This window comes from Puma concolor, chromosome B1, assembly GCF_028749965.1.
Source record: "Puma concolor isolate L17-30 chromosome B1, mPumCon1.1.hap2, whole genome shotgun sequence".
In the NCBI taxonomy this organism is placed as follows: Eukaryota; Metazoa; Chordata; class Mammalia; order Carnivora; family Felidae; genus Puma; species Puma concolor.
The window spans coordinates 102,432,102-102,460,005 of record NC_141670.1 but is presented as its reverse complement, the minus strand read 5'-3'; the positions used below and the strand labels follow the sequence as shown (position 1 = coordinate 102,460,005).

The window sequence follows — 27,904 nt, the reverse complement described above, 5'->3', positions numbered from 1 at the left end:
ACTCTTTCAGTAGTTTTATTAATAGATGGAATAAATTGCTATTTAAACATTAAATGGGTAAAAGTTATGCTAACATATATTTTTAAAAAATTATTTTCTAGATGGCAAGATTGTTTTACCAGGCAACTTTTTGTATTGTACATTCTATGGACGACCATGCAAGTTGCAAGTGTTGAGAGTGAAAGGGACAGATGGCATGATATTGAGAAGGCCTCAGAATGACACTGATGCTCAAGGAATGGCCTGTGAACAGTCCAACATAGACACCAGTACCCTGGATGTAGCCTTACAGCTGAGCCAGTTAGATCTGGAAGAGCCTCGGGATCCAACATCAAGCAGTACTCCTTGCAAACCAGTAGATGACAGAATGATAAATGAAGCTAGTGACATTTTTTCAGATGTTACACAGATTCCTAGGGACAACAGTGGACTTGAACTAGCAGAGATCACAGGACTTAAATGTAGTTTTGAATTGGCCAAAGGAGGAAATGAGCAACTTGTTAATGAAGAGAGATTGCTAAAGTCAGCCTATGTGGGAACAAAGCACAACACTGATACTTTTTATTTTATTTCTTCAACAACGAGAGTGAATTTTACAAAGATTTGTACAAATTCAGAAGAGCAAGACAACCAATTCAAAGTAACTTACGACATGATAGGAGGCTTAAATAGTCAGCTGAAAACAATTAGAGAAATAATTGAATTGCCTCTCAAGCAGCCTGAACTTTTCAAGAGTTACGGTATGATTCCTTCAGTGTATTGCACCCAGAAGTATTAAATTCGAACTAAAAAGCAGTTGGCTCATTCTATTTAAATAATTGTTCACTTTCTTTTCTTGTTTTTTTTTTCCTGAGTAGTAGGTATGGTAGGAGGTGTGAGTTGCTTTGGGAGATGCCGGTTAAACTGTGAGCTTTTTTTCATGCTTTATCTCTTTAGATTGTAATGTGAGTTAGCTGCAGCCTTGTATCTTCTAATTGCATACTTCCACAATTGTTTGTATTTGATCTAGAATTGGTATCTTGTCATTCTAGATGAGCTGCAATGACCAAAGAAGTAAACCAAACATTCAAATATGTTGGGTAAAATTTCTTTGTTAGGAAATGTAGCTGTGTGCAGATCTATTTGCATTTAAGCAAGTGGTTAAGGGAGTGATTGGCTCCTAGGAAACTCAGGGATTCCTCTGTATGGTAATTGCCCAGATCCTCTGCATGTATTTGATGCCTACCATCTCTTTCTCTGCCTTTTCCTTTTTCATGAGTCTATATATAAATATGGAATGAACCCTTGGATCGACACTTTGCTAGTAATCTTTATATAGTCTAAGTTGGCTAGTTGGATGAAAATTAAGATTGATGGCTTGTTTTGGATGTCCTTGTTCTTATCTGAGCTTTGTGTTCTGATTATTGAACTGTGCTGTGTGGGATGGGACATAGCAATTTTGTGGACGTCCAGCCAGTTTTTCACCAGTGTGCCTGGCCTGGTTGGGTCTACTGAGAGAGAAAAAATCATTTCTGGAGATCAGTGTTTGGGCCAGTTAGTACATTTTGAGGGGAAGGGGCAGGGTCAGAAGGTCTGACTCTTACTTTAGTTTTGTGATACAAGGTAAATTTACAACTCATGTTTGCAATCATATGATAACACAAGAAACCTAGTAATGTTCAATACAGTCTTCTTTTTCTTCTAGGAATTCCTCCACCTAGAGGAGTGTTACTCTATGGCCCTCCAGGTACTGGGAAGACCATGATTGCTAGGGCTGTTGCTAATGAAGTCGGAGCCTATGTTTCTGTAATTAATGGTCCTGAAATTATAAGCAAGTAGGTGCATAATTCAATAGAATAAAGAGTTTTATTAAATACTTCTTAAATGTGTTTCAAAAAAATGACTGCATAGCATTCCCTCTGGATATTCATATGTTGAAATACTTTAAATTTGCTTTTAATTGTGTATAAAAATTAAGTTTTGAAAATAATTTTTGAAAGTAGTTTTAAGTATTCTGGAAATATTTGAAAAGTCAGATGAACTTTTAAAGACGAAACTTTAAAAACACTAAAAGTTGGTCCTTAAATGTATTTTATTTGTTACAGATTCTATGGGGAGACAGAAGCAAGGCTACGTCAGATATTTGCTGAAGCCACTCTACGGTATTCTTTACATTTAGATGTTTGTAATTAGTAGTCAAGGATATTGTAATCAAAGTACACTTACTAACACTATATGAAACATGAAAGAACAGTACAAAAATAATACCGATAGCACTAGCAATGATTGTAAATCTAATGAAGTTGTATTTAATGTATTTTTATCTAATATTGCCTTGAAAGTTTGATAAGTGAGTTACTGAATTACATAAAGTAGGAGAATTAAAACAGATGGTAGGTCAGGTGATTTTGCTTGAGCATATAAATGTATGATTTTCTTTCTTTAGAATATCTAGAGTACTTAGGCATATCCAGTTTATCTAGTTGCCTTAGTAGATTGTATCATAGTAGCCCTTTATGCTTAATTTTTTTTTATTATAGTTTGCTTCAAAGAGACAAATATGTTGCTCTTTAGAAACAGTTCGCTTTGATTATTCCTCAGTTTAGGCTACCTATTGCATTGCAATGAGTGTAAGAGTGTGGTCTATAACATGGTCTAATGTAATGTTATTTGTAATAAGGCTGTCTCTACCACTGTTTTGGTTTTTAACTTACCATAATTCTACTCTTGTCAAAGGAACTTTCATATTTAAAGTTTTTTTTCCCAGAGACAGCAGATGAAAAAAGTAGTTGGTTGTCCCAATACTAAAAATTTGAGAACCAGTGGTGTACCTTATTATGTAGTATGTTTTTGTTGTTATGTTCCTGGAAGTTGAAGCTTTCTATTGTGAGAGAATTCACGTCGTTTTATGGGAGAACTCATCATCTTGAGAGTTCTTTTTTTAATAGGCTAAAAAAAAAAAAAAGAGAGGGTGAGCATTTGGAATTTCTTTCTTTTTTTAATGTTTATTTATTTTTGAGAGAGACACTGCGAGTCGGGGAGAGGCAGAGAGTGAGGGAGACACAGAATCCAAGCAGGCTCCAGGCTCTGAGCTGTCAGCACAGAGCCTGATGCAGGGGTTGAACCCACAAACCTTGAGATCATGACCTGAGCTGAAGTTGGATGCTCAACTGACTGAGCCCCCAGGCACCACCCCCCCCCCCGACTTTTTTTAGTGTTTATTGGAATTTCTATTCCTTGGAATTTACACCTGCTTCAAGGGACATCTCTGGCCTCATCTTCTGAATTGTTGCAATCATAACAATTTATTGGGCATTAGCAGTCAACTTCTGTTTGGGCATAGACTCATGAGTAGTAGACTATTCTCAATAGTCTTCTTTTTATTGAGTTCAGATGTGTTAGAACAATTAATCTAAGGTTTTTCATCCTATTGCCTTTGTCTTAATATTATTAATTAAAGCCCTAAATTTGATGCATTAAATTTCCTTTTTTTAGTTTTTTATTTTAATTCCAGTATAGTTTGCAGTATTATATTAGTTTCAGATGTACAATATAGTGATTCAGCAATTCCATATATCACCCATTGCTCATCAGGACGATTGTCCTCCTTAATCCCCATCACCTATTTCACCCATCCCTCTGGTAATCATCAGTTGTTCTCTATATTTAAAAGTCTGTTTTTTAGCTTGTCTCCCTCTTTCTCACCCTCTCTCACTCTATTTTTTTTTCCTTGCTCATTTGTTTTGTTTCTTAAATTCAAGGGTAAGTGAAATAATATGGTATTTGTCTTTCTCTTACTGACTTATTTTACTTAGTATTATATTTTGTAGCTCCATCCATGTCATTGCAAATGGCAAGATCTCATTCTTTTTATGGCTGAATAATATTCCATTGTGTATTAATACCACATCTTCTTTATCCACTCATTTATTGATGGACACTTGGGCTACTTCCATAATTTGGCTATTGTAAATAATGCTACTATAAACATAGGGGTGCATACATACCTTTGAATGAGTATTTTTGTATTTTTTTGGTAAATACCCAGTAGTGTGATTGCTGGATTGTAGGGTAGTTCTGTTTTTAACTTTTTGAGGAACCTCCACAGTGACTGCACCAGTTTGCATTCCCACCAGCATAAGGCATGAGGGTTCCTTTTTCTCCACATCCACACCAACGCTTGTTGTTTCTTGTGTTTTTTATTTTAGCCAGTCTGACCAGTGGGAGGTGATATCTCATTGTAGTTTTGATTTGCATTTTCCTCATGATAAGTAATGTTGAGCATCTTTTATGTGTCTGTTGGCAATCTGTATACCTTCTTTGGAGAAATGTACGTTCATGTATTTTGCCCATTTTTAGTTGGATTATTTGTGTTTTGGATGTTGAGGTATATCAGTTCTTCTTATGTTTTGGATAGTAACCCTTTATAGGATATGTCATTGAAAGTATCTTCTCCCATTTAGTAGGATTGCCTTTTAGTTTTGTTAATTATTTAGTTTGCTATGCAAAAGCTTTTTATTTTGATGTATTCCCAATAGGTTTTTTTTTTTTCCCCCTTGCCTTAGGAGACGTATCTAGAAAAATGCTTCTCTGGCCAATGTCAGAGAAATTACTGCCTGTGCTCTCTCCTAGGGTTTTTATGGTTTCACATCTCACATTTAGGTTTTTAATTCATTTTTGAATTTATTTTTGTGTATGGTGTAAGTTTCATTCTTTTGCATGTGCATTTCAGTTAAGAATTTAAGAGTACTCCCTTTTAGTTTTGTAATTGGAATGGATTGTATCAAATTTAAAAATCATATGTATATTAAAGAATTCATTTTACTTGTTTTTTTCAGGCACCCATCAATTATTTTTATTGATGAGCTGGATGCACTTTGTCCTAAAAGAGAAGGGGCTCAGAATGAAGTGGAAAAAAGAGTGGTAGCATCACTGTTAACACTGATGGATGGTATTGGTTCAGTAAGTATAGCACCAGTATTGATTCTGTGTAGGAAAGGGTTGCCTCTTAATAATATGTATGTGGTAGCAAAAACTAACAAATATGTCTGAGTTTTGGGGTATTCTAGGATAGGGAAAAATATTGGCCATAAAAACTAGAGGAAAGACCCCTAAAATAATTTTCTTCAGCAGAAATCTTAGTAACTTCTAGGATAGTATACCTGCACTGTATTTTTTACCGTATAAAATAATATACAATGATGGATTTCTTTTATAATAAATGATATTAACTTAAAAACTGGAAGCGGGGTGCCTGGGTGGCTCAGTCGGTTAAGCCTGTGACTTTGGCTCAGGTCATGATCTCACTGGTCACGTGTTCAAGCCCTACATTGGGCTTTGTGCTGACAGCTCAGAGCCTGGAGCCTGTTTTGTATTCTGTCTCCCTCTCCGTCTCTGCCCTGCCCCCACTCATGCTCTGTCTTTCTTTTTCAAAAATAAATAAACACAGGGGCGCCTGGGTGGCTCAGTTGGTTGAGTGTCCGACTTTGGCTCAGGTCATGATCTCATGGTCCATGAGTTCCAGCCCCGCGTCGGGCTCTGTGCTGATGGCTCAGAGCCTGGAGCCTGTTTCAGATTCTGTGTCTCCCTCTCTCTCTGACCCTCCCCCATTCATGCTCTGTCTCTCTCTGTCTCAAAAATAAATAAACGTTAAAAAAAATAAAAAAAATAAATAAACATTGAAAAAATTATTTTAATAAAATAAAAAAACAGAAACAAAAATCAGTAAAGGAGATTTAGATATATTTTAGAGGATTTTACTAAGAAATCTCATGATTAAGTCTTGAATACTCATGTACAAATTGATTCTTTTGGGGCTTTAAATTTGACAGTAGAAAGGAAATAAAGAATAATGGAAAAATATGTGCAACATTTAAATTTTTTTAATTAAAAAATTTTTTTTATGTTTATTTATTTTTGAAGAGAGAGAGAGCGCAAGAGAGAGAGAGGGAGAGAGCGCAAGCTGGGGAGGTCAGAGAGAGGGAGAGAAAAACCCCAAGCGGGCTCTGTGCTTTCAGTGTGGAGCTGGACATGGGGCTTGAACTCACGGATTGTGAGATCATGTTCTGAACCGAAACCAAGAGACGCTTAACCAACTGAGCCACCCAGGTGCCCCTGTTTGTGCAGGGTTTAAAAAGAAGCTACCCATGATAGATTCTATAGAATCTATAGATTCTCTGATAGGGCATATACTTGCAAATTAATAAAGACTGTGCTGCTTGTGAAAGGAAGATCCATAGATGTAGAAGCAGGAATGAAGAAAAATTCTTTGTCTATTTCTAATAAGAATATCATCATTAAGCCAACCAGATATCTTTGTTTATGGTTGAATCTTTTCATCTTGAAGACAAATATGTATGGAGAGCTGTATTATAATTAGAAGAGTTTTTGGGAAGTATAAAATCGGATGGAAGGCTTTGTGTTGGAGGGTCTTAATTACTATGTCATTCTGCTTTCTCTGCTGCTAGGGTAAGTCTACTCTGAACTGGTGTTCTTGTCTATGGGCAGGACTGGAAGCATCTGACACTGATGTTTTAGTGTGAAAATGCTTAAGGGCCTGTATTTATCTTCTAGATTTGTAATTCATAGATTTTATTGTAATCCATGCATTTTCTGTTGGCACATCCAGTACAATTGAACAGGTTGAGTTTTCTTACTTTCAATCACGTTTCAGTTAAACTTGTATTACACTGTATCATCAGAATAGAGTGTTGGATAATCTCACAGGTGGCTGATCATTATGTTAGTTTTTTATAATTTGTTGTTTTAAATTTCATTCCTGGGGCACCTGGGTGGCTCAGTTGGTTAAACATCTGACATCGGGTCAGTTATGATCTCATGGTTCATAGGTTTGAGCCCTGTGTTGGGCTCTGTGCTGGCAGCTCAGAGTCTGGAGCCTGCTTTGGATTCTGTTTCACTCTCTCCCTGCCCCTCCATTCATGAAGATGGTGAAGTTTAGATGCTAAAAATGGGAGAGACATCACTTACTATAGTTGGAAAGGTAATTATTGGAAAACTTTCTAGGTGAGGGAGTATTTAGGCTGAACTTAGGAAGATATGGGATGAGTAATAAAAGTATAACGGGTAGGACTTAGCAGCCTGGACAGTTAGATTCATCTGATCTACAGAGCCAGTGCCAATATGTTTATTACTTTTAAAAGTAATGATATTTATTCTCATTTTGTTAGGAAGGAAGTGAAGGACAAGTGTTGGTCCTTGGGGCCACAAATCGCCCTCATGCCTTAGATGCTGCACTTCGAAGACCTGGACGATTTGATAAAGAGATTGAGATTGGAGTTCCTAATGCTGAGGATCGGCTAGATATCCTCCAGAAACTTCTTCGAACTGTACCCCATTTGCTCACTGAAGCTGAGCTGCTACAGCTGGCAAATAGTGCTCATGGGTACGTTGGAGCAGACTTGAAAGCTTTGTGTAATGAAGCAGGTGAGTGTGCTTTGCTACTGTGAGTCTGTATTGACGGGCTTCATAAAGCTGGTTTATTTACATGCTGATAATTTATGTCATATATCTTAATGGAAATAGGTAATCATTTCTAATTATATATATATTGAAAACTAGATACGTCAGAAAACTGTTGAAAACAAATAAAAATCATGCTTAATCTTCTAAAGGTAACCACTATTACAGCCTACATCCTTTTATACTTTTCCTAAGTACACATGTACACACACACAGTATCAGATGCATTAATGGCAGTTTTGATGATGACAATATTTATTGATATTGTGCTGTGAAAATTAGGGAGAAGTGCCTACAGGAGGATCAAAATTTTCCTTATGGTGAAGCTTTGTATTTCTTGAATTGCCAAAAAAGTACTTAGCAAAACCTGGAATTCTGTGCCTCAGAGTATGTGATGGTGTTATTTAAGTCTGAAAATGTATAAGGGCTGTTATTAATCAGTTGAGTCTTTGACTCTAAGAACTTTACCATAGCATAACTGTATTTACTTGGAAAGCCCTTAATACCTTTTGACATTTGTGTAATTTTTCAGAGTAATTTTAACTATGAAAAATATTCAAATCAGGGCAGTTTTTATAAGGTATTGAAATAAGAATATATTGAGAAAATATGTAATAGTTTTTTATTGCTTTTGTTTGTTTATTTTTTGGTCTCAAGAGGTTGTGTTTATTTTCTGGTAACCTCGAAAAGCTGGGCATATACCTCAAGGCATCTCTGGTGTGCCAGTAATCTTAGGTTCCTTAAATTTATTCCCATTTCTTGTGCGGGCATATGTTTTCTAAATCCTTTTATACTTTAGAAGGAATTTTTTCATTTGTTGTACTCTCTGATTCCAGGTTGTGACTGATCCAACGTTTTCAAAAGGTGTTTTAAAGAAAGTTTAGCCCGTTTACATACTAATGAAAGAAATTAAATTTTTAGTTGGAACTTTAGAGTTTTAGTATAGAAATATGGTAACTTTTACTTTCACATTATTGATTCACACTTACATCTAAGGTATTAGGCTTTTAAGACCCTTCCATTAGTCCTTTTATCTTTCTAATCTTGCTCAATATTTCAGGGAAGAGAATATAGAACAAAACAGGTTGGAAAAGAAAACTTGGAAGAGATTTTTAGGGGTCCTTGAATATCTTACTTTTGGTGGAGAAAATCAGCTTTTATTCTATTTGATCATTGTCACAATTTCCATGATAGAGGATGCACAACTGGGGGAGACTAAACATTCTTTTGGTACATTATGGTCTAGGACAGATCCCTTTCTATCTAGTTTCTTGTGCTTCACAAGAAATGGTGGGTGTAGTCATGGAAGTGAATTCCCTAGTGATCAAGAAGCAGAAGTGTCAGTGTGGATAACTTTGCTTCCTTTATTCTATTAGGTTATAATGAAGAGTCTGAATTACTATGTAGGCATTGCTTTGGACTTTCCCATCTCGACGAGGATTCATTCTTCAGTATCTTTTATCAAGCATTTTTTTTGACTTTCTAATACATTCATGCATTCTAGAAGGTTCTGGGATTCTTGCTGTCCAGAAACACACAATATGATAAAGGAAAGGGATTTGTGAACAACTACTTAACACAGTGGTATATGTACTCCTAAAACTTTGGAGAATGTAGTAACTTCTCCTGTGGGGAAAGGAATGCTGTGGTTATATGATTTAAGTTTTAATTTCACAAGTTAGAATAGTCCAGAAATTAAGTTGTGTCCTGAGACATTAAAGGGAATTGTGATAATGTAATTTACATACATACAGATGTAAATAGGACCATCTGCTTTTGTAGGCTGTGTGGTACCCCCAAGAACTTCAGGAAAATGACAAGAAGATTTGAGAGTTCTGACGTTACATTTAAATGAAATGTAGGTTTCATACATTTAAATTAAAAAGTTGTGAAAGGGTCAGAAGGTGGGATGGAGAGGGGCCTCCAACCTGAAGTTATGTACATATGTATGTATGTATGTATGTATGTGGGACATATGTGGTACATACAAACAGTAAATAAATATTAACTTATGTTAATGTGACTTAATAGTAATTTCAAATTGTAAGTATTGAATTTGTCTTTTTCCCTCCAATCTAGCAATGAATTGGTTTATGAGAAAGTAATTTTTAAAAGATTAGCATTATAGGGGCGCCTGGGTGGCTCAGTCGGTTAAGCGTCCGACTTCAGCTCAGGTCACGATCTTGCGGTCTGTGAGTTCGAGCCCCGCGTCGGGCTCTGTGCTGATGGCTCAGAGCCTGGGGCCTGCTTCCGATTCTGTGTCTCCCTCTCTCTCTGCCCCTCCCCTGTTCATGATCTGTCTCTCTCTGTCTCAAAAATAAATAAACGTTAAAAAAAAAAAAAAATTAAAAGATTAGCATTATAATTAGAGTGTAGGGAAAATATGTGGTTTTGTGTATACTGCCTTAAATACTAGTGTATGTTGTGTTACGTAGCATCATTCCTTACCTAGCAGAATAAGGTTTAAGAACAGTGTACTAGAATGTTTTTGCAACGCGTTTTTCTAAAGAGACAGGGGATATAGTAGAAAATGGATTTTGAGGGTTGGACAGACTTTGGTCAAGTTCTTTGCCTTATCTGAGTCTTAGTTTTCCCCATTTGTAGATTGAGGGGATTGTGGTAGATGGTATCTAAGTGCCCTTGTAAATATGACATCCCCTAGGTAAAAGGGAAAACAAAGAAATGGGGCGGGGGGGGTGGACCAACGAAAGGATAGGAAGGATTAGAAAAAGGAAGGGGGAAAATAATAAAGAAATAACCAAGTTACTCACTAAATATGGCCTGGCCTCATTAACTACTTTCTTCATACATCTGTCTGGCCTTTCTGCCCTTTATTGTCTTCTCTTTTGTACCTGTTTGTCTGAATAACTGAAACTTAAGTGATTAGTTGGGGCTTTCTCCTATGGTGTTCTTAGAAATAATGACACAAAGCAGACTAAGGTCAGTTGTGAAGTTAACTGTATTTTCTCATTGAAACAATTTTATTTTTTTTTATTTTTTTTTTTAATTTTTTTTTTTTTTCAACGTTTATTTATTTTTGGGACAGAGAGAGACAGAGCATGAACGGGGGAGGGGCAGAGAGAGAGGGAGACACAGAACCGGAAACAGGCTCCAGGCTCTGAGCCATCAGCCCAGAGCCCGACGCGGGGCTCGAACTCACGGACCGCGAGATCGTGACCTGGCTGAAGTCGGATGCTTAACCGACTGCGCCACCCAGGCGCCCCTCATTGAAACAATTTTATAATTTCTGACTATGGATTTGGCATGAGTAAATTATAAATTTGGCTAATAGTACAACTCAGAAGGAAAGATAAAACAGCTCTAAAACTCAGCGTTAAAAATAGTAGAATTATACTCCAAGTGCTATAGAATAGGCATAAATGTATCCCACATATTGAACACCCAGGGGTATTCCCATATATTACAATGTGTATATTGAGCATAGGAAGAATAAACCCAGCTGTATGGTAAATTTGAACTACTTAGTTATAAATAAAAAGAATTGAACACTTAATGTTGTCTCCTACCTAAATTTAGAGGTTATTAGAAAATAATTTGAATGGGTTTCAGTCTTTTAAAATGACTACTACCTAGGGAAGTTTGAACTTTTTTTTTTTTTTTCAAACATGTAGTTTCCTTGGGCAAATAGAAGCAGTTGCAATCATTACATTGACCTTAGAATTATACACAAAGTGGGGCAACCAGGTGGCTCAGTCAGTTAAGGGACCGACTTTGGCTCAGGTCATGATCTCGCAATTTGTGAGTTCAAGCCCCGCGTCAGGCTCTGTGCTGGCACTTCAGAGCCTGGAGCCTGCTTTGGATTCTGTGCCTCCCTCTCCTTTTCATGCTCTCTCTCTCTCTCTCTCTCTCTCTCTCTCTCTCTCTCTCAAAAATAAATACAGGTTAAAAAAAAATTAAAAAAAAGAATTATACACAAAGTTAGAATCACTTTTTATTTAAAAAAAATTATTTAATGTTTATTTTTGAGAGAGAGAGAGAGGGACAGAGCATGAGTGGGAGAGGGGCAGAGAGAGAGCGAGACACAGAATTTGAAGCAGGCTCCAGGCTCTGAGCTGTCAGCACAGAGCCTCACCTGGGGCTCAAACCCATGAACTGTGAGATTTTGACCTGAGCTGAAGTCAGATGCCCAACCGACTGAGCTATCCAGGGACCCCCTAGAATCACCGTTTTTTTTAAAAAAGAATCAAGATAATACCTTAATATTTGGAGGTAGTGTTAATAATTGCTGGTACATAGTAAGTGCTTAGTAAGTATTTGATCTGATAAGAGTATGTGAAAGCTGGGAGACTTAATGAGAGTTAATTACCACCCCATTCCCCTTGAGTAATAAAAATGTTTATTAACCTGAGAGTTGAATCAGTTTTGTTTTTAAACACCTGTGAGATTCATCTCCCCATCTCCTCTATTGTCTTCAGAAATCCCTGTCTGTGCTGAGGAAACAACTCCATGTGGTTATTGCTACCTTTATAAGTAGCAGTAAACAAAGTGTTCTGTGAATCCTTAAATAACTGCTGCTATTTTCTTGAAAATTCCAGTCCATTTTTGACTTCCCACTGACAAGCTTTCTTAGCTGTGGCTCTGGCTATGGACTTTATATTTTATTTAAAACCTGTGCTTTTCAGGAGGCATTTTCATTATTCACCAGTTGTACTGTGCTTAAGTGGACAGCTTGAGAATGTCCACTGGCATAGCTGGGAAGTAAGGCACTTTAACTTCCAGATTTGTGAGAACAGTGAGAGAGTCTAGCTCCAGGAGATGTATTCATGAGTACATAGTTAATTTTGTCTCTTTCTATTATGTATTCTTTTCCATGAAATCCATATACATTTCATATGTCCCCACTTCAGGATGGATCACTTGGAGCAGAGGTTCTCAGATTTTATTATATATCAAAATCACTTGGAGAACTTAGTAAAACCTTGGTGGGTGTGCCCCACTCCCAGAGTTTCTGATTCAGTCCTGGCCAGTGCCTGTGAATCTCACAAGTTCCCAGCTGATGCTGGTGGTCTGGGGACTACATTTTAAAAGCCGCTGACTTAGGACATTGGTTCTTAAGCCTCATTATGCATCAGGTTCACCTGGGGAGCTACACACACACATTCCCTCTCCATATTTAATTAAGGGAAGTAGAGAACTGGAGCCAGTATTTTTGTTTCCCAACTGATTTTGAAGCAGCCAGTTTTGTAGTTGCCTGTGAGCGAGTATTCTGAATCATTTAGGCCAGTGGTTCTCCAGTTTAAACCTGTGTAAGAATCATATGTAGAGCTTGTTAAAACACACTTCTGGGCCCTATCCTACTAGTTCATTAGGTCCAGGTGGGACCCAAGAAATTGCATTTCTATCAAGTTGTAGGTGATATCATTGCTGTGAGTCCAAGGGCTGCCATTTGAGAAGCACTGATCTTAATCCACCAACTCTCCGACTTTTTGAGATTCTCTGTAACTGGTTAAATAACTGGATAAATTTAGAGACTGTAGATCTCTGACTACCTCTGATGGTGTTGGATTTTTCCCACAGTTTTTATATGATAGTAACGTACTGTTCCAAACTGTATCAATAACTCTCACTCTAGGAGAAAATAAGTGTCCAAATTTGTCTTGTAGGTATGTATAATGGTTCTGAATAAAACTTAAAAATGACAATTCTGAAAGATAGAAAAGTGACAAATAAGGAAACAGTTAAGAATTAACAGTTAAGAATACAAATAAAAATACATATGTTTTTCCTAGAATGTTTGCTTGCTTAAGATTTGTGGACCTGTGTATTTGCGTTTTTTTGTGCATTGGCTGTCTGATGGTTTTCCTTCTTCCTGGACTGCCTTCTAGTCAGGGAATCCTTGCCAATTTGAACAAAGAGTGGTGCACATATGTCTAATAATAGCATACATTGAAACGTTTCAGAATTTCATATAACCTAAGTGGATTATGTTTCCCATTGTTTTTGTAATCTAAAGGTTATTGTTTGTGGGATGTTAATACAAAAGATCTAAGTCCCTATAGAATATAGAGATGTGCATACTTTTCCAGAGGATAGGTTTATAAGCTATTCTATAGTTTGTAAGAGTGATACTACATCTTCTAAAATATGTTTATCTCAATTGTTCTAATCTTTTATTCCAGTGTTATTAAATATTTTCTATATCTTTTAACTTTGTCTTCATAATGAATATGAAAGTTGGAAATACTACAGTAGTGTTGCTTTCAACACTTCAATCTTTTATCTGAGCAGATATAATGTTTAATGTTGAGGACTGGGTGTGAAACTTATTTTCAAATGTTATATATATTTTTTATAATTAATTTTTGAGCTAGAGTGTGGTTTGATATGTTGTGACTTGTCCAAAAGCCTAATGTTTTGTAGCTCACCTTTTTAAGCAAAGAGCAGCTGCATTTTGAAATGTTTTATCTCAAGTGGACAAGTTGTTTACAAGCTCCACTCTGACACATCCTGACATTTAATGTCTATGTTTGTATTCTTTCTAGGATTAGGCTGCCTTTCTAATTAATTAGTTGCATTAGCCTTTTATTAATTCCCTCAAAATTTATAATGTTTTAAATTAACAACATAGATCAGCATACCACACTTTTTTGGAAAACATGAAATGTTAATTGTGTAGCAGAGACATGAATTATATAAACTCTGCTGAATGTTAGAAGATGCTTAGCAACAATGTTTTCCAAATATAGGGATTTATTATAAACTTGTCCTTCTATGGCTGCCTGTGCCATTTCAGGAGAGTGAATATAAATAGAGCTTGATTTCTTCAAGAAGTGAACTCAGTCGTTTTGTTTACAGTGAAAGGAAGTACTTGCTTCACATTCTAAGAATTTATCTTTAGCATCCATGTTGATTACATATCATTTCAACATGTTCATACCAAATATTTGGGCCTTGATAAGATAATATCACAGGAAGAATTAAAACTCTTATTTAAACAATGATTTTGTCATTATTACACTTAAGTAGGTCTAGTAATAACACTGAGTCTAATTACTATAACATAACTTTTTTTGAGATGGAAAATTTTATCTGTCTTGTACCAGAGTTCTGAGATACTTATATCTATTACTCTCCTCTCCTACCCTTCACTAGCTTATTTCAACAGCAATTTATGGAGGATCTGCTACGCACCAAGTATGTAACAGTCCAGCTCTTATAAAAGGATTTTTCTCAATTTTTCCACCATTTTTTGAGTTCTGCCAATGTTGTTGTCTAAGTTAGAATAAAAATATTGATTGTGCAAAAATTTAGTAGTTTTAAATAAAGTCCAGGGAGCTAATAGGGTTTTGTGGAAAGCTTGTGGTGAGTTGTAGATTCAGATGCTACACTACCCACTTAATTTCTTGAATTGTTTTCTCACCTGCTAACCAGGATATATTTTTTTTAAGTGTTCTTATGAGGTTTAAAAATGTGGTCTGGCTGCCGTAGTTATGATTTTACAGACCCTTGGTTAAGTGTTGCTTTCTCTCTTTTTAAAAAAAAAAACTCATATTTTGTGTGTGTGCATTTCTCTGAGAGAAGATTATTTGGGTTTTAGCAATACTGGTGTTTTATGAAATATTCTTGGTTATCCTAATACAAGAGATGTTAGGGAAATCTGGCAGAATCCTTTACCTTGAAAGAGAAGTAGTTTTTCCTGAATGTGGATCAGTAAATGTCTTGCCCATCAATAAGAAATGTAAACTAGAGGGGCGCCTGGGAGGCTCAGTTAGTTAAGCATCCTACTTCAGCTCAGGTCATGATCTCATGGTTCGTGGGTTCGAGCAGCTCTGTGCTGACAGCTCAGAGCCTGGAGCTTGTTTCAGATTCTGTGTCTCCCTCTCTCTCTGCCCCTCCCTGCTCATGCTTTGTGTCTCTCTCTCAAAATAAATAAACATTAAAAAAAAAAAAATGTAAACTGGAGATAGTGTGTTAGAGCTTGTTTTGGGTCCCCTCCCTGCCAGATTTCCTTGCTGAATTTGGGAGCTTTCATATCATACATAGGCAGAGTCACAATCTCTTCCCTCCCCTCCCTGCCCAGCGTGTGAGTCTGCTGCAGGCCAGTAGTAGAGCAACAAAATTAAGTCGATGTACTGTATATTACAATTATCGTTATCATTAATGCAGTTTGTAATGGATCATGTCTTTATTATTGTAGCTGGATAAATAAGCAGTAATTATGCAGTACAAAATCTCATGAAACAATGAATTTTCTCTTATGTTTTGTAATTCTGATATGTAATGATAGTTTTACTTGTGATGCTGGGAAAAACTACTGCATAAATACTTTGGATTTTATATAAAAGATGGATTTTTTTGTTGTTGGTCAGTGAATTGAATATCTTAATATTACTTTTGCTTTTTATTTGAAAGGACTGGAGCTGAATGGTTTGTTTCAGAAAAACAGGTGGTAGTTTTTATTCTATTTAAATTCTCAGTGATGTATACCAAATACTTCACTAGTGGAAAGTTTTCTTAATTGTCTTGCCAAGAGTATAAAAGTAGGAAACTTGAGGAAAGTTTTTCTTCCTAATTAAAGCAATCACAAAAGTAAAATAAGTCTATCTAAATAAGATATTTCTAAGAGTTATTATTTATTTATTTTACTCTTTCTTTGTCAGATCCTGTAAGCTTGATTTTCAAAATTTATTCAGAATTTGAGCTTTAAAAAAAAAAAAAAAAACAGCTGTTTCCATTGCTCTTATCTGGACTATTGTGATATCATCTCCTGCTCACTGGGTCCTCCATCCTTTGTTATATTTACATTGTCTGAGGTGCAGGATTTGAATTGTAGGTTTTGGAGATGAAGAGAGCCTTGGTTAGATTTGGGAGTTGTCAGCAATTAGATGGTGACTGAAGCCATTGAAATGAATGAAATCGCTTAGAGTGACTGGAGTTCGTTCATTTATTTATTTATTGAGCCATACACTGCACTGGGTGCTGGGGCTGCCCCAGTGAACAAGCAGCCCTGGGCCCTCTCTTCTTAGGGCTCAAGATGCCTAAGGAAGTACTGCAGAGTAACAGCTAATTACAGTACAGTGTGTTGGGTGTTTGTGATTCATCAGGGAGGTTTTAGAATGATAATGAAGAGAGAGCAGGGACTGGCAAGTGGCTAGAGAATTGGAAAGAGAACTGAAAAAGTGTTGACTCAAATAAGGGAAGATTTCAGAGAGGAAGTAATTAGAAATAGTGTTGTATTAGTTACCAATAATCCATTGTGTCAGCCATTGTTTGAAGTGCCTTACATGTATTAATGCATGTTTTACTCACTGCATCCCTTACAAAGTTATCTTCGTTTTATAGGTGAGGAGACTTAGGTCTGAGAGCTTAAGGAACGCTCACAAGATCACACAGGAGATAAGTAGTGGAGCTAGGAACACAACAGTATTGGAGACTGACCACAGTGACATCAGTTCCTTAGTTTCTTACCTGGGAAGTCTTCATGGCCTTAGAAGAGAGTAGTTCTAGTAGGATCCTATTGCTAGCTCCTAGACTGCAATAAATTGAGGGGTGATTGAAAGTTGAGGGAACAGAGATAGTCCTTGTGAATTACTTTTTCAATTTTAATGTTATTATTTAGAGTTTTGTACCTTCCATAAAAAAGGGATGATATAGTAGGCCTGCCCTCTGCCTTTGCCACATCTGTGCCCTCTTTTCCTCCTCAGGTCAAAACCAGATCAGGTTATATTCCATCATTATCTTCCTGGTTCCTTCTTTCTGATCTGGGCCTTGCTCTAGTCTACCAAGCCATAAATCTTCAACTTGTCTTGGCAGAAGAATTGTACTGTAGTCAACTATCTTTTTTTTTTTTTTTTTTTTTATAATGTTTATTTATATTTGAAAGAGAGAGAGAGACAGAGTGTGAATGGGGAGGGGCAGAGAGAGAGGGACACATAGAATCCAAAGCATGCTTCAGGTTCCAAGCTGTCAGCACAGAGCCCAACGTGGGGCTCAAACTCACAAGCCATGAGATCATGACCTGAGCTGAAGTTAGATGCCCAATTGACTGAGCCACCCAGGCGCCCCCCCCCCACTTTTTTTTTTAAGTCAGCATTTTAATAAGCTTGGTAAGCCAAGTAAGTGAATAATTTGACATTAAAAATTTGGAACTAAAAGCTATATTTTCAGGAAAGTTTGTTAAACCTGGGACTAGTGAAGTGAATTAATCCTGACATTTTAGAACTAGACCTTCTCAGAAATCATTTAGTACATTTCCTTATTTCACGGATGAGGATAGACTATGTGATCTATCAAGGCTCAAGCAGTGAGTGAAATCTTGGCCCAGGATTCGGGTCTTGAGACCAGTGTGCCTTCTGTAGTGCCATTACATTTAAAAACAACTTTTGAAAGTGATAGTGGCCTCAGAATAGACCTGGCTTCTGCAGGCAGCTTACATGACACCAAACACTTGAAATATAAATAAAGCAAGAACCACAATACCTTCTTTGAGGGTTTTGTTTGATTTCTTTTCTATTAACAAGCAGTGAGAAATGGAACTCTCCCAGTGATATATCAAGTGATACTTATCACCTTGTCTATACTTAATATTAAGTTGAGGGAGAGTAAAGACTCCAGATAAAACAGAAATTGTCTGTAGTTTGGATATTTTGAAGAAAATATGTGTTAAAAAAGGAGACAGATTTTGTTACAGTTGCTTTTACTCTTCATGTGCCTGAGAAAATTTTATGTTCAACTTTTACAATTCAAATCTGAGATCCAGATGCCATGTTTCATGTTACTTTTTCACATAATTAAATGTCTGTAGGGTAGGTGGTAATTCTGAAAAGCATTAGCCCTGTGATCAGTTTAAGTTCATTGTTAGCTTCCAGTGAAGCAACTTAAATGCAGAGTCTCAAAAATAATATAATTTAGTCAGCATAGAGTATAAAATTGTTAGATTCCATATGTGTGGGGCGAGATGATGTTTGTTGATTGAATCTGGAGCAGATGGTTTTGAAGAACATGAATGTAGAATAATTGTTCTTGTCCAGAAATGATTATATCTGGACAGTGATGTGGGGCTTAAGGGAAGAACATGTTTTAGACTGGAAAGAATGTGTTGGTATTAGGATTGCCTGAAGCATTTTGACTTTTCTTCATTGTGTCTTGTTTTCCATTCTCAAAAGTTTTGAGAGCGTTGGAAAATAAAATAATTAAAACAAAATGACAAATTTATTGTTTAATTAGCTACACCTGTTTTTGTCTCAAAGTTGTGTTTTTTAAGAACATAGACGTATTGCTTCTGTTTTTGTTTACATTTTAAAAATTAACTTTAAACTTAGTAAGGAAAGGAAATGTCATAGATTGCTTGCCCTAAGCTATAGTCACTGATGGTGTACATGTGTCCATTTGCTCCTCTAGTTAATTGTTTACTTCTGGTTTATAAAAATACACGTGTTTTTAAAAACTTAATTTCTTGGCATAGATTCTAATATGGCCTCATTAAGAATGGTTGATGTCCAATAAACATTTTAAAAGCTGAAAAAATAATTTATATAAAATACATTTTATTTTTTCCATTTAATACTAAGTGAGATAACAGATGACCAAAGAGGTGAAGTTTTATGTAAAGTGACACCTGAGCTAGAGGCAGATCTAGGACCACAGAGAATTGGTTGCATTAATATGATAGCTCCAGGGATCTTTAATTTTTGTAAGCTCTGATATACATTTAACATTTAATTCATATAAATTCTGTTTCAACTTGGACATTATTATCAAATAGCATTTGTATAAAGTAGAGTAGCTCTATATAGAGTCTAGAATCATGCAACCTTAGATTGGGAAAGAATCTGAAGGCCTATGGCAGGAATTTCTTGGATCCCTTAGGCTTTTTTTAGCTTTCTCAAATCTGTAATTTTCCATTATTCTTTTTCCATTTCTGACAGTGCTATTTTTTATCTTCTCACTATCTACAAATAAATTAATAGAGCTGGATTTAGGTTTATTTAAAACATGTTCTTTTATATTTTTAAGTGTGAACTCTTTTAAGGACAGGGATTTTGTCTTTTATTGTTCAACAGAGTTTTATAATCTCTCAGATTATACTCATTCTTGTCCAAAGGCCTTTGTTTTTTGTTGTTTTTTTTAAATGTTTATTTATTTTTGAGAGTGAGAGACACAGAGTGTGAATGAGAAGGGGCAGAAAGAGAGGGAGACACAGAATCTGAAGCAGGCTCTGTGCTCTGAGCTGTCAGCACAGAGCCTGATGCAGGGCTTGAACTCATGAACCCTGAGATCATCACCTGAGCCAAAGTTGGATGCTTAACCAACTAAGCTACCCCAGCGCCCCCAAAGGCCTTTGTATATGCTATTCCCTCTGCCTTTAGTACCTTTCTGCCTCTGTGGCCCCAGTTCTCATGTTACCAGTTTAATATCAAGTCATTTTTCAGGTCTAATGACTTGAAGTTGGGCACACATTTTACTCTGTCTTCGTTTGTGAAGTAAAGAATATGCTAAATGATTTCTGTGAGGGTTGTCTAACTCTTAACTGTTACTAATCCCACAAAACTGGGTTAGATGTCTCAGACATGTATTTTTGTACCATTTTGTTCTTTCCATGTCTAAGTACTTGACACAGTTTGTAGTAATTGTTATGTGTCTTCTCTATTAGATTGTTAGCACTATGAGAGGCGTATCTGCTTCTTGTTCTTGTGTACTCTCACATGTAAGAGCTCAATATATTTGTTGAATACTTTATGTTTAGGAGGTACTCAGTGAATATTTTGAGTGAGTGAATAGATGAATTGATTTTGAAGAAGAGTGCCTATGAAAGAGTAACTTGTGGTCAATGCATATATATTTTCTAAGTGGCTTTATGATAGAATATTTTGATAGTTGCTTTGCTTTAGTATGAACTGTAACTGAGTTGGCAAATAGGTAATGCAGGTACAGCATAGTGCTTGTCTTATTGAGAATTGTTTTTTTTTTTTTTTTTTTTTAATACTTTTAGTTTGGAGGTGCTTGGGTGACTCAGTTGGTTAACTAACTGACTTCAGCTCAGGTGATGGTCTCATAGCTCGTGGATTTGAGCCTTGCTTCGGGCTCTGGGCTGACAGCTCAGAGCCTGGAGCCTGCTTCAGATTCTGTGTCTCTCTGCCACTACTACCCTGCTTGTACTCTGTCTCTCTCTCAGTCTCTCTCAAAAATAAGTATTAAACAAAATTTAAATATTTATAAAAAAAAAAAAGGGGGGGGTGCCTGGGTGGCTCAGTCGGTTAAACGTACAACTGAGGTCATGATCTCACACTTTGTGAGTTCGAGCCCCACATCAGGCTCTGTGCTGACTGCTCAGAGCCTGGAGCCTGCTTCAGATTCTGTGTCTCCCTCTCTCTCTGCCCCTCCCCTGATCATGCTGTGTCTCTATCACTCAGAAATAAATAAAAATTAAAAAAAAATAAAAATACTTTCAGTTTAAACATAAGGAATGCTTTTATCTCTCCTCAAGTCCTGTTCTTTTCTTCTTTCTCACCCCTGCTCCCATATCAAACACCCATTTGTATAAACATATTCTGACAAATGAAAACTCATTGTGAGGACTATAAATCATATATACAATCCATATTTTGCAAAGTAGTATATTTTGCACACAAATCAACTTTTAGTAAGTCCTCACTGATACTAAGACTGATTAAGGCTTCTGTATAAACAATTCACAGAATCTTTTTTACTGATTTACTTTGTCATCATGGTTTTAATTATTCTGATAAAGTGCTCTAAATAAAAATTATTACATTCATGCTTTAGCAGTGAAATACTAAGGGGTAAAGTTCATTTTGTGTGTGTGTGTGTTTTGTGTATGAATAGATATATATGGTTGCTTAGATTTGAAGTTAATCACTTTATTTTTTTGAGAGAGTGCCTATACAAGTTGGGGAAAGCAGAGGGAGAGGGAGAGAGAGAAGCTTAAGCAGGCTGCATGTCCAGCACCGAGCCCCACATGGGGCTTGATCTCATGACAGGAAGATCATGATCTGAGCTGAAATCAAGAGTTGGACAATTAACCAGCTGAACCACCCAGGCACCCCTAAAGTCAGTCACTTTAGACTTAAATTTGTAATTTCTGAAACTACCAGCCTTTAGTGTTATTTCAACCAGCTTCTATGTTGTAGCTTTATTTGTAGTTTTATTTTCCTTTTGCTTCACTTTTTACATAATCTAATTTAAAAAAGAAAACTCCTTTCTCAAATATGACATATGTACAGAAAAATGTATAAATTATAAGATCCATGAAGTTTCCAAGGTGAATACACTCATGTAACCACTACTCAAGCCAGGATAGAAAGCCTTACTGGTGCCCTGGAACCACCATCAGATCTTCTCCCATACACTACTCCTCACCTCAACCCAAAAAGCAGCGACTCTTCTGGCTTCTAATACCATAGATTAGTTTCGCCTTTTTGTGTCGTCTTCCTTCACTCATAATATGGTATAAGAGTTTTGTCATTTTACTCTGCTAGCAGTAGCTCATTTTTATTTCTGTATTCTGTATAAATGTTACGAGTGATAATGCTGTGAATATTCTTGCATGTATCTTTAGATTCACAAAGGTACATATTTCTCCTTGCAATATACCTAGTAGTGGAATTGTTGAGTTACAGGATATGTATTTGTTCTCGTTAATAAGTATTGTGAAAAGTTTTCTGTGGTGATTATATCAAATTACTCTTTCACATTAGTGTGTGAAAATTCAAGTATCATCTCATCCTTTCTGACATTTGGTGTGTTTTTAATTGCTGCATTTTGGTTTTATTTTTCTGATGACTTATGTTGATTACCTTTTTATGTATGTGTTGTCTATTTAGATATCCCCTGTGACATGCCTATTCAAATATCTATTCAGTTTTTCTCTTGTGTTGCTCTTTAAAAAAAAATAATTGATTAATTGATTTGTAGGAATTCTTAGGATAATTTGGTTATGAGACCTTCAGAGATGTATGTGTGTGTGTGTGTGTGTGTGTGTGTGTGTGTGTGTATGTGTATGTGTGTGTATATATATATATATATATATATTTAAAATGCCTTCCTACCTTCCACCCTAATTTTTGTTTTCTTCATATAGTTTTTGGAGGAACAGAAGTTTGTAACTATTACATATTTGTTATGATATATATATATATAAATATAACCAATCCTGTTTATCAATACTTTCCTTTGTGGCTAGTGATTTTTGAATCCTCTTTGAGAAATCTATGTCAGTTCCACTGTCATGAATATTTTATATTATCTTCTTTCATTGTAAAGATGTTTTATTGTCTTACCTTTCACATTACCATCTATAATTGACTCACTTTTTCTATGTAGATAATAAGTTGTACCAGACCAGTTAATGAAATGACAATCTGTCCTTCCTACTCTGCAGTGGTACCTTTGTCATAAATCAAGAGTTTGAGTTTGTTCTGAATTCTCTGTTCTGTTTCCTTGATCTCTCTTTATCCTTGTGTAAAATACTGAAATGATTTTAATCACATCAGCTTTATTAAAAGCCTTAATTTCTGGAGGGTAAGTGCTCCTTTTTTCTTCATCAATTTTGTCTTGACTATTCTCGACCCTTTACATTTGCTTATAACTTGAAAAATCAGTTTGGTAGGCTCCCTTCACCCTAAACTGAACTTTGACTGAAAATTTTAAATCTCTAGATCAATCTGAGGAGAGTTCAAAGGCTAACTTTTCAATCCATGAACATGGTAGATCTCTTCACTTATTTTAAATCTTTAATTTCTCTCATAGTTTTTTGTGAAGTCTTGCATAAGTGTACGTTATATTTATTCTTAGGTATTTAGGTTTTTTTAAATGCAGTTAAAAATGGCATCAAAATTTCACCTTATAATTGTTTTTTTCGCTGTTACCTAGGAAAAATAAATTTTTGTGTATTGACTTTGTGTCTACCTGCCTTGCTAAATTCACTTATTTTAATAGTGTGTATGTAGATTCTTTGAGTTTTCTATGTATATGATGTTACATAACTTTACATGTATACAGTCTGCTTTCATTCTTTTTAATCTCTACACTTATTATTTCTTGTTCTTGCTTTATTGCACTGGTTATGGTTTCTAACATAGTATTTAACATAAGCAGTAACAACAGTTATTCTTATCTCATTCTTTATCCTAGGGAGAAAGTTTCTAATATTTTCCAGTTAGGAATTATACTCACTCTATGTTTTTTGCAGCTAATCTGGTAAAGAATTTCTTTCTATTCCTAGTTTGTTTTATAATTAATATTGATTTTTTATCATATTATCTGTGTCTATTGAGATAATCCTATTGTTTCTCTTCTATTAATGTGGAGAAGGTGTTGATTGATTTTTAAATATGAAACCAACCTCATATTCTTGGAACATAACCATCTTGTCATGATGTATAATCCTTTATTTATATATTTACATTTTTGCTGATGTTTTGTTTAGGATATTTGTACCTATGTCCATGAGAGAGATTCGTTTATTTTTTTTTTTTTTTTCACATAATACACTCCTCAGATTTGAGGAACAAGGTTTTGCTGGCCTTATGAGTCAATTTAGGAATTGTTTATTTTTTCTCTGGAAGAGTTTTTGTAAGCTTAGTATTATATTCATCCTTAAATAGTAGCGTTTTCCAGTGGAGCCATTTGTGTTTGGAAATTTGTCTGTAAAAGTTTTAATTACAGTATTAATTTATTTAATAGCTATTGGAATATTCAGTTATGTACTTTTTTTGTTTGCATGTTAGTTTTGGTAAGATTTCTCCTAGAAATTTGTTCATATGAAATTTCTTATTATTTGCTATAAGATTATTCCTGGTATCTTGTTAGCTTTTCAATATCTGTAGGTTCTGTAGTGATGTCTCCTATTTCAATATTGATATTGGTAGTGTGTGCCTTCTTTCACATTGCCTTGATTCATATGCCAGAGTTTTCTCAGTTTTATTAGCCTTTTCAGAGAATAAACTTTGGCTTTTAATGTTTATTTATTTTTTGAGAGAGAGAAAGACAGAGAGCATGCACAGGCACAAACAGGGGAGGAGCAGAGAGAGAGGGAAACACAGAATCCTAAGCAGGCTCCAGGTTCTGTCAGCACAGAACACACCGCGGGGCTTGAACTTTCAAGCTGTGAGATCATGACCTGAGCCGAAGTCGGATGCCCAACCAACTGAGCCACGAGGGTGCCTCTTGGCTTTAATATTTTTTATTTGTATGTTTGTTTTCTATTGTATTAACTTCTTTATTATTTCCCTCCTACTGTTTTTCTTTTTTGGTTTATTTTATTGTTCATTTTAGAAGATGAGGACCTTATTGACTTCAGTCCTTTTTCTTTTCTAATATGTGCATTATGCCTGTTACTATTTTTTTAAGTACAGCTTTAGCAGCATCCCACAAATTTTCATGTTATATTTTCATTATTATTTAGTTTTTAAAAATTACAGTTTTTATTGGATTTTTTCTTTTGATCCATAAGTTATTTGGAAATATATTGATTAATTTCTAAATATTTATGTATTTTTTGGTGTCTTTTTGTTACTGATTTTGCTATTCTGTGGTCAGAGAACATATGCTTTCTAATTTTATTACTTGAAATATACAGAGTTGCTTTGTGTCTCAGCCTGTGTCATTTTTGGTACATCTTCCAATTATACTTGAAATCTATTTTATTATTTTGGAAATTTTTTTCTATATATGGCAATTAGGATAAGTGGGTTAATTTTGTTTTTATATCTTGTAAATATGTCTATCTATAAATATGTAATTTTGGGCTGCTGAGGGAAATGTGTTAAAGTCTGTAAGTAACTTGGTTGCATATTTGTCCATTTCTCCTTTCACTGTGCTTAATTTTGCTTTTTATATTGTGAGACTTTTGTTACTAAGTAGGTATTAATTTAGAATTTTATACATTCTTGGTGGACTGACCCTTTTATTATCCTGAAATATCTAGCAATACCTCTTGCTTAAAGTCTGATAGTAGATAAAGCAGCATTATTTTATTTTTATGTTTGCATGGTATTTCTTTATTCTTTTACTTTCAGTCTTTTCTATCTTTATATTTTCAGAACATATCTTTTGTAAATAGCACAAATTTGGGTTTTATTTTTTTAATCCATCTAATGCTGTCTCAATTCAAGTACATATTACGTTTAAATTTGGGTACTATCTTAAATAGTTAGATTTAACCTGTCTTCTATTTGTCCCATCTGTTTTATGTCCCCCACCCTTGTCTTGCTTTCTCTTGAAATAGGCAAGTATTTTTATTATTTTATTTTCCTCCTGTTATCTTTTTAGCTATACATTTTAACTTGTTTTTTAGTGTTTATCTTACATATTATATTTCCTTGGCTCATCAAAGATTAATATAGAATTGTTCAAACACTTTGGGAACACTTTGATTCTCTTTACCCTCAAAACATTGTTTAAAAAAAATTTTTTTTAACGTTTATTTATTTTTGAGACAGAGAGAGACAGAACATGAACGGGGGAGGGTCAGAGAGAGAGGGAGACACAGAATCTGAAACAGGCTCCAGGCTCTGAGCTGTCAGCACAGAGCCCGATGTGGGGCTCGAACTCACGGACTGTGAGATCATGACCTGAGCTGAAGTCGGACGCTTAACTGACCAAGCCACCCAGGCGCCCCTCAAAACATTGTTTTATACAATTATTCATTTATATTTATCTACATATTCAGGATCCCTATGACCATGCCCAAGTTTGATGCTTCACCAGCAGGAGTCACAGGACTTAGCATATAGTTATACTGACAGCTCTGATTTATTACAATGCAAAGGATACAAGGTAGATTTTAGCAAAGGGAAAAGGTTCATGGGGCAAGTTGTGGAGGAAGCCTGGTACAAACTTCCAAGAGTCCTCTCCCAGTGAAGTAGCACAAGACATGTGTAATTCCTCTAGCAATGAGTTGAGACAGCATGTATGAAATGTTGTCTACCAAGAAAACTCATTAGAGTCCCAATGCCTATGGATCCACACAATGAGCCAATTTTCCCATTATTCATTTGTCAGCTACTAAACAGCCTGTGCTTTCTTCCCTCATTGATTTGTGATATATTATCACAAGTTTATCATATATTAAATTATATGTATATGAATCTGTCTCTGAACTGTGCCCTGTTGCGGTCTTTTTAGTCTTATAACTTTTTTTTTTTTTTTTTTTTTTGAGAGAGAGAGAGAGAGTGTGTGTGTGTACATGAGCAGGGGAGGGGTGGGGGGGGAGAGAGAGAGAGAGAGAGAGAGAGAGAGAGAGAGAGAGAGAGAGAGAGAGAGAATCTTAAGCACAAGCCCAATGTAGGGCTCCATGTCATCACCATGAGATCATGATCTGAGCCAAATCAAGAGTTGGATGCTTAACCGACTAAGCCACCCAGGTGCCCCAGTTTTATAACTTTTACACACATTTTTATTTTTTTTAAATTTATTTTTAAAATTTTTATTTACTTTTGAGAGAGAGTGTCCATGTGAATGGGAGAGAGGCAGAGAGAGCAGGGGACAGAGGATGAAGTGGGTTCTGTGCTGACAACAGAGAGTCCTATGTGGGGCTCAAACTCACGATGTGTGAGATTATGACCAGAGCCAAAGTCAGACGTTTAACTGACTGAGCTACCCGGATGCCCCACACGCTATTTTTAATACTGTTAATTGTAGTATATCTTAATGTCTGGTAAGATAAATTCTGCTTATTTATTTGCATTATTGTTGACTTAGTTATATATAGACCTTAATTCCTTAATACTGTTTTTAGGGAAGATTTATTCTAATTAACCTGCTGATATGCAATCAACATTTTGATTGGGATTGCATTTAAAATAAGTAGATTGTTTTGAATATAATGGACATTTTTATGGTATTGTCATCCCATTCAAGGACCTAGAATGTCTTTTATTCATATTTTTCTCTTTGTTAAAATTTATCCATAGAAGTCTTGTATGTCTTGTAGGTTGATACCCAGTTAATTTATCAGTTTTGTGATTATTGCGAATGCTGTTTTTTTTTTTTAATGGTATTTTAAATTTGTTCTTCTTGGTGTAGAGAAATTTTATATTGATTTTTATTTATTTATTTATTTTTTTTGGTCTTCAGCCTTGTTTAACTCTTATTAATTCCAATAGTTTTCTTTTAATTGTTTTGGCTTTTCTGGGTAGATGATTGTCATGTGTGAGTAATGGAAATTTTATCTCTTTCTGTCCTTTTACCATTATTTCACTCTTCTTTTTTCTATTCTTTTATTTATTTATGTTTATTTTTTTTTATTTTTTAAATTTACATCCAAATAAGTTAGCATATAGTGCAACAGTGATTTCAGGAGTAGATTCTTTAATGCCCCTTACCCGTTTAGCCCATCCACCCTCCCACAACCTCTCTAGTAACCCTCTGTTTGTTCTTCATATTTAAGAATCTCTTATGTTTTGTCTCCCTCCGTGTTTTTATATTATTTTTGCTTCCCTTCCCTTGGGTTCATCTGTTCTGT

General features: G+C 35.5%; 1 protein-coding gene across 4 annotated transcripts in view; it reads left to right on the top strand.

The window, feature by feature from the left end:
* The window catches only part of AFG2A (AAA ATPase AFG2A), a 362,101-nt gene that overhangs the window by 10,878 nt on the left and 323,319 nt on the right, over window positions 1-27,904 (top strand). For all 4 annotated transcript variants that reach the window (XM_086704270.1, XM_025921597.2, XM_086704271.1 and 1 more), the window contains exons 5-9: window positions 102-740; window positions 1,685-1,814; window positions 2,085-2,141; window positions 4,818-4,941; window positions 7,167-7,422. In XM_086704270.1, the coding sequence (XP_086560396.1) occupies window positions 102-740; window positions 1,685-1,814; window positions 2,085-2,141; window positions 4,818-4,941; window positions 7,167-7,422 (1,206 nt within the window). The remainder of the gene's footprint in view (window positions 1-101; window positions 741-1,684; window positions 1,815-2,084; window positions 2,142-4,817; window positions 4,942-7,166; window positions 7,423-27,904) is intronic.